This window comes from Lucilia sericata, unplaced genomic scaffold, assembly GCF_015586225.1.
Source record: "Lucilia sericata isolate MDLA Ls3-8-SP2 unplaced genomic scaffold, ASM1558622v1 Contig000621F_arrow, whole genome shotgun sequence".
NCBI lineage: Eukaryota > Metazoa > Arthropoda > Insecta > Diptera > Calliphoridae > Lucilia > Lucilia sericata.
The window spans coordinates 260,001-268,412 of NW_023994627.1; the positions used below are offsets into that span (position 1 = coordinate 260,001).

Genomic DNA, 8,412 nt, shown 5'->3' on the forward strand with positions numbered 1-8,412 from the left:
AGATAATTTAGACTAGTCAATAGAATAAACAATTGACTAGTCCATAGATCAGTCAATAGAGTAGTCCATAGACTAGTCAATAGGTCATAGATAAGATCATAGACTAGTCAATCGAATAATTAAGAAACTAGTCAATATCAATAGACTAGTTCATAGAAAAGACCACAGTCTAATCAATAGACTAGTACATAAACAAGTAAATGGAGTAGTCCATATACTATCCAATAGACTAGTCAATAGAATAATCAATATACTAGTCCATAGAGGAGTCCACAGACTAATCAATAGACTAGTAAATAGACAATTCCATAAAATAATCAATAGACTAGTCTATAGACTAATCCATATACTATGGATTGCCGATTGACTACCTCCAAGGACAAGCTAGTCATCTAGGCAATTGGCTGGCTACGGTTGGTCGATTGACTTTCGCCTAGTCTATAGACTATTCCACAGACTAATCAATAGACCATAGGCTAGTCACTAGAATAGTAAACTAGTCCATAGATTAGTCAAAATACTAAACAAGTCTAGTCTATATACAATTGTCTAAACAATAGACTAGTCCACAGACTAGCCAAACGATTAATAATAGACAAGACTACATAGATTAGTTAATAACTAGTGCATAGACTAGTAAATAGAATAATCAATAGACTAGTCCCCAGTCTAATCAATAGACTAGTCCAGTAGATAGAGTAGCTCATAGACTACCCAATAGACTAATCAATAGACCATAGATATTGTTATAGACTAGTCAATAGAATAATCAAGAGACTATTCCAAAGATCAGTTAATAGAGTAGTCCATAGACTAGTCAATAAACTAATCAATAGACTAGTCCATACACTAATCCACAGACTAATCAATAGATCATAGACTAGTCAATAAAATAATTAAAACTAGTTCATAAACTAGTAGATAGAGTAGTCCATAGACTAGCCGGTAGACTAATCAATAGCCCATAGAAAAGATCATAGACTATTCAATCGAATAATTAAGAGACTAGTTAATGTACTAGCAAATAGACTAATCAATAGACTGGTCCATAGATTAGTCCACAGACTAACAATAGACAATAGACTAGTATACAATCTAGTGATAGAGTAGTCCATAGACTTATCAATATACCATAGATATTGTTATAGATTAGTCAATAGAATAATCAATAGACTAGTCCAAATATCAGTTAATAGAGTAGTACATAGACTAGTCAATAAACTAATCAATAGACTAGTCCATAAACTAGTCCACAGACTAACCAATAGACCATAGACTAGTCAATAGAATAATTAATATACTAGTCAATAGATTAGTTAAAAGACTAATCGAGACTAGTCCATAAACTAGAAGATAGAGTAGTCCATAAACTAGCAGATAGACTACTTAATCAATATCCCATAGACAAGAACATATACTAGGAAATAGACTAATCACTAGATTAGTCCACAGTCTAACCAATAGATTAGTATATAATCTAGTGAATGGAGTAGTCCATAGACTAGTTAATAGAATAGTCAATAGACTAGTCTATAGACTAGTCCATATACAAAGTATTGCCGATTGACTACCTATGTATTAGGACACCTAGGTAATTGGCTAGCTAAGAGTCACCCTGAGTAATAGGTTGAATAGCTAGTTCTGGACTGTCCCCTCGAACTGCAAGCTTAAGTTAAAAAGGTAAGTTAATAAAGGAAGTTTTTCTTTTGCCAAATTCAGCGGTAAGTATTTCTATGATTTTATAAGTTTATCAAGTTAAAATATACAAGCAATTTGCAGCTTAAAATCCCAACTAAATGTAGCTTAAGCTTTTAATATTATTTTATATTACAAACTTGTTTTTTTTAAGGACTGATAATTGCAATTAGCTAAAAAGTGCATAAGAAAAATATTTTATTTATATATTACTAAATAGTATATTAAGTCGGGTTTAACGCACTACAATTGTTTATTAGTATTATTTAGTTATAAGAGGTTTATGTTTTTTCCTAATATACAAGTATAATGTTATGTGTTATGAATTTACTTTTTTGATTTTAATGTAAAATTAATTAAAATTAACTAAAAGTAAAATTTTGCAGAATATTTCTCTATACCTATTAATATTTTTAACAAATCATAACTACCAATTTCAGTCTAATTTGATAAATCATAAATTGCACTATTGCATCGTCTCAAATTTAAATGTTTTCATTGAAATTAGTTAAGAAAACAATTATTTTTCTTCAAATTTTTATTAAAAATATTAACCAAAACACTAAAGCGACTTTTAGTCTTTACTACTTAATTTTTAATAAAATAAATATAATTGTTTTATTAAAATTGTAGTTTTTGTTTCTTTATATAATTGCATTTAAGTATTTTATTTTTAATTTCTTTTGTTAAGATGTTTTAAGAAGTAATTAATTACTTACTTAATATGGGTATACATAGTTTGTCTTTGTTAGTAGCTTAAAATTTAAAAAATATAAATGTGTATTTTGTAAACTATAATCAATTTGGAATAAACATATCACATTATTGAAAATAAGAAAAAACTGCAAATTTATAATAAAATCAGAGTGATTCTATTAAAAAGGTTTTAAAGAAAATAATATACAAAACATAATCAGATTTAACCTTTGCACTAACAATTGTTAATTAAATTTTAAAAAGGTTTTCTTTCCAACAATAGTAAATTTTGAATTAAAAACTTAACGAAAAGATACTATTGTTTAAGTTAAAATAAGTTGGAATATATAGAATTGAAAATTATCAAAGTTATATTTGGGGTTTTGGTAATACAAAGGTTAAAGTATTCTTTTTAGTTAAGTTCGAGGGAAAACTTTACAAAACAAAAGTAGTTGTTAACAAATAGGTTTTTTTTTTTATAAAAAAAATATTTAATATAGAGATTTCTTTTTATATTTTAAAGCTAATTTCATATTGCACTTAATAATCAACTAAATAAAGCATAAAAATTAATAATAATTAAGTATCCTTATATACAATATAAAGATAAATTTATAACAAAAAAGTAAAAAGTAGAAGATATAATAGAACAAATAGCTGAACTTGGATAGCTGAGAAAAGGATAGAATTTCAAATTCTTCCACAACACAAGAAATTATATACAAGTTTGGAACCTTTTTGAAACAAATACAACTTTTGTCTTAAACAGAACTTTAAAATCTTTCCCTTTACTTTGGTAAATGAGAAATTTATAGGAGATTCCTAATTTTTTCAAATGTTTTATCTTAAGTTGTAAATTTTTTACAATTTTAAAGAAATTATTTAACAAAAAAACAGTTTATGGCTTTTTTTAAGCAAAAGATAACAAAAAAAAAATAAAAACAATTAGATAAGTTAATTATAGTTGAGTTATAATCTACAATCTTATTTGGTAAAATTTATATTTTATCTATATATTTTGCTTTAAAGGGGAAATTTTTTCAGTTTTTTTTTTCGTTGAATATAATTATGAGATTTTTTTTAATAACTTTTACAACTACGAGTTTTACTAACAGGGATGGAAAATTCAGTACTTATGTAATTTTTAATTTCGAAAAAGATCTAAAGAATATTATATAGACAAGTATATATATTAGTCCACAGCCTACACAATAGACTAGTCAGAAGACTAGTCAGTAGACTATTCAATATACTAGTCAGTAGACTAGTCAATAGACTAGTCAATATACTAGTCAGTAGACTAGCCAGTAGACTAGTCAATAGACTAACCAGTAGGCTAGTCAATAGATTAGTCAGTACAGTAGTCCATAGACCATTCCATAATAATGCCCCTAGACTAGTCAATAGACTAGTCAGTAGACTATTCAATAGACATGTCCATAGACTAGTCAATAGATTTATCCATAGACTAGTCAAGAGACTTTTTCATAGATTATTCAATAGAATTGTCCATAGACACTAGTCCATAGACTAGTCAATAAACTAGTTACAAGACTAGACTAGTCATGGACATGTCAATAGACTAATCTGTAGACTAGTATATAACCTATTTAAAACAATAGAGTATAGTCTAATCAAAAAATGGACTAGTCAAGAGACTTGTTCATAGACTATTTAATAGACTTGTCCATAGACTAGTCAAGAAGACTAGTCAGTAGACTATTCAATATACTAGTCAGTAGACTAGTCAATAGACTAGTCAATATACTAGTCAGTAGACTAGCCAGTAGACTAGTCAATAGACTAACCAGTAGGCTAGTCAATAGATTAGTCAGTACAGTAGTCCATAGACCATTCCATAATAATGCCCCTAGACTAGTCAATAGACTAGTCAGTAGACTATTCAATAGACATGTCCATAGACTAGTCAATAGATTTATCCATAGACTAGTCAAGAGACTTTTTCATAGATTATTCAATAGAATTGTCCATAGACACTAGTCCATAGACTAGTCAATAAACTAGTTACAAGACTAGACTAGTCATGGACATGTCAATAGACTAATCTGTAGACTAGTATATAACCTATTCAAAACACTAGAGTATAGTCTAATCAATAAGCTAGTTCATAGACTAGACAATAGCCTCTACACTAGACTATAAACTTGTTTATAGACTATTCCATAGACTAGTCCATAGTGTTGTCAATAAGTAGTTCATAGACTAATCTATAGACTAATATGTAGTCTATTTAATAAACTAGAGTAGCCAATAGCCTATAGAAAGTGTAGTCCATAGACTTGTCAATAGACTAGTCCATAGATTTTTGAATAGACTAGTCCATAGATTTTTGCATAGACTAGTCCATAGACTAATATATAGCCTATATGATAGACTAGTCAATAGATTAGACTATAGACTAGTTTATAGACAAGTCAATAGACTATAGCCAAGTTTATAGACTACAGTAGATTAGACTATAGACTAATTAAAAGATTATTCCAAAATCTAGTATATTGACCAGTTCATAGAAAAGTTCCATAACTAAGACAGAAACTATTTCATAGACTAGTAAATAGGTAAAGAAAAAACAAAAAGTAATTAAGTACTTTTTTTTTTTCCTAAAAAAGTACTTTTTCAAAAAAAAAAGTTATTATAACACATCAATTTTCCATACCTGGTTATTCCTACTAATAAATAACTAATAAAACTTACTTGCGTTGCTGACTTTGTGTATGAGATTGTGATTCGGAATTAGCAGTTCTAGTATGATGATGATGATGATCTTCATCATCACTAGGTTCTTCTTTTAGAGGCAACGAATCTATCTGCTTAGCGGTAGTAGTCTTTTTATTACGCTGCCATGTGAAAACTCTTGCCATCTGCAAGAACTTCTTACGTGATACTTTACCCATATGTTTGAGACGTTCCTTAAAGTCAGCATCACCCTCACCTCCCTTACCCTTACCCGATTGTTCTTTTTCCAAAGCATTCATGAACTCTTGATTCCAGCGCAATTGATTCATAAACTCTTCATTTTGCAGCATCATGGCAAATTGTTCATCGGGTAAATCGAAATCACGATTGGGATCATAAGGCAAAGCAATGGTATTGCTGCCGGTGTTGATAGGATTTAAGCGTAGAAATCCCGCGGGTAAGGGTAAAAGCATGGGTGGATTCCAACGTTTGTTGGCACTATGATGTAAGCGTGAATTTCTTTTGGGTGTACTGCCGCCTTGAGAAGCAGATTTATTCTGTAATTGAGGTGGTCTAACTTTAGGCGAAGCACCGGTACTGTGATTGGGAGAACTGGTATTGAGATTTAATAAAACCGAAGCCATAGGCACCGATTTTTCTCCGCTGGCTGCTACTCCCTTGCCGTCCAACTCATCCGATACATCTATAAGTTGACCAGTTGCAGGCTGTTGCTGTTTGGCTTTAATATCTGGCACATTGTTGTCACTCAAATTTATCAGACTCTTTTGGGGTGAAATATTGCCATCCAATTCATTGCGTAGTTTTTCATTCTTTTCAATAAAAATAAGTCCCAATTAAACAAAGTTTTCCTTAAATTCAAATAAATTTTAAAATCACCTGATTATCTGTGGACATTTGCAACAGTTGATCAATGGTGGCATCTACTGCCCCCTGATTGGCTCTTAACACTGCCTCTATGACATCTCGGTCCATGTCGGGAAACATGGTTTTGAAATCCGACATGGCCTGGGAAAATTCCAATTGCATTGTGGAGGCCATTTTTTAAAAAAGAAAATTTAGATATTCCAAATCTTTTTACTTTTTCGCCAACTTATGTCAATTGTATCTTCTGTCAAGTTCCAAAAAATCAACTGACTGCTGCTGTTAATTATCTTAAAAGATAGATATTTGTTCTTCTTGTTTTATCGGCCAAAAATTATCAATGTCTTTATTGTTTGTTCTTTAGAGTATTTTCTTTTTATAAAATCTACATTTTTTTCGTAAATTTAATTGCACTTTGTTTCTTGCTATTTTTTCATGACTCTTTAAAAATGTTTTTATTAAAATTTTTTCGTATTGGTTCTATCTTATTTTAATTTTTTTGTATGTCTTCCTGTATTTATTATATATTCTATATTTGTTGTTGTTGTTTGAACAACTGAAAGATATAAGATACAATTGTGACATTTTCACAAATGTCAAGTGCAATAACAAAATAAATTTTTTGTTTAGAAGAAGAGAACAAAACAAATGTCAAAGAATAGTTTAGACTAAAACCGTAAAATAATTGCTATCAATAACAACTCTGTTTCTGTACAAAAATATGCATATGAATGTTGACATTGCTAAGTGTTCTCATCTAGTAAAGAGAAGAACCTTACGGCCACATAAAATTTATATGAAACTCCCTGTATGAATAATTTTAAATGTGTATGAGAGAATCAACTCCACAACAGCCACAGAGTGAAGAACTAACTAGACTAATTAATTAATTAATATAATTAATTAACTAACTAAGCTAACTTACTTAACAACTACTTAAGACTAACTAACTAACTAACAACTAACTAACGAACTAACTAACTAACTAACTAACTAACTAACTAACTAACTGAACTAACTAACTAACTAACCTAACTAACATCAATCTAACTAACTAACTAACTAACTAACTAACTAACTAACGTAACTAACTAACTAACTAACTAACTAACTAACTAACTAACTAAACTTAACTACACTAACTAACTAACATAAACTACTAACGAACTAACTAACTACTAACTAACTAGCTAAACTACACTAACTAACTAACTAACTAACTAACTTAACTAACTAACTAACGAACTAACTACCTAACTAACTAACTAACTACTAACTACTAACTAACTAACTAACTAACTAACTAACTAACTAACTAACTAACTAACTAACTAACTAACTACTAACTAACTAACTACTAACTAACTACTAACTAACTAACTAACTAACTAACTACCTAACTAACTAACTAACTACTAACTAACTAACTAACTAACTAACTAACTAACTAACTAACTAACTACTAACTAACTAACTAACTAACTAACTAACTAACTAACTAACTAACTACTAACTAACTAACTAACTCTAACTAACTAACTAACTACTAACTAACTTAACTAACTAACTAACTAACTAACTAACTAACTACTAACTAACTAACTAACTAACTAACTAACTAACTAACTAACTAACTAACTAACTAACTACTAACTAACTAACTAACTAACTAACTAACTAACTAACTAACTAACTAACTAACTAACTAACTAACTAACTAACTACTAACTAACTAACTACTAACTAACTAACTAACTACTAACTAACTAACTAACTAACTAACTAACTAACTAACTAACTAACTAACTAACTAACTAACTAACTAACTAACTAACTAACTAACTAACTAACTAACTAACTACTAACTATAACTAACTAACTAACTAACTAACTAACTAACTAACTAACACTAACTAACTAACTAACTAACTAACTAACTAACTAACTACTAACTAACTAACTAACTAACTAACTAACTAACTACTAACTAACTAACTAACTAACTAACTAACTAACTAACTACTAACTAACTAACTAACTAACTAACTAACTAACTAACTAACTAACTACTAACTACTAAACTAACTAACTAACTAACTAACTACTAACTAACTAACTAACTAACTAACTAACTAACTAACTAACTAACTAACTAACAACTAACTAACTAACTACTAACTAACTAACTAACTACTAACTAACTACTAACTAACTACTACTAACTAACTAACTAACTAACTAACTAACTAACTAACTAACTAACTAACTAACTAACTAACTAACTAACTAACTAACTAACACTAACTAACTAACTAACTACTAACTAACTAACTACTACTAACTAACTAACTAACTAACTAACTAACTAACTAACTACTAACTAACTAACTAACTAACTAACTAACTAACTAACTAACTACTACTAACTAACTAACTAACTAA

At 28.9% G+C, this 8,412-nt stretch overlaps 1 protein-coding gene across 3 annotated transcripts in view; it reads right to left on the reverse strand.

Moving 5' to 3' along the window:
- The window catches only part of LOC119606777 (CUE domain-containing protein 1), a 12,344-nt gene extending 5,839 nt beyond the window's left edge, over nucleotides 1-6,505 (reverse strand). The window contains exons 1-2 of one of the 3 annotated variants that reach the window (XM_037960359.1): nucleotides 5,986-6,505; nucleotides 5,107-5,870 (exon numbers count right to left, since the gene is read on the reverse strand). In XM_037960359.1, coding sequence (XP_037816287.1) covers nucleotides 5,107-5,870; nucleotides 5,986-6,147 — 926 coding nt within the window. In that variant the 5' untranslated portion in view covers nucleotides 6,148-6,505. Of the gene's footprint in view, nucleotides 1-4,113; nucleotides 5,919-5,985 lie in introns of those variants that run through there. The other 2 variants (XM_037960358.1, XM_037960360.1) reach the window with 2 other exon arrangements.
- Between the last annotated feature and the right edge of the window lie 1,907 nt (nucleotides 6,506-8,412).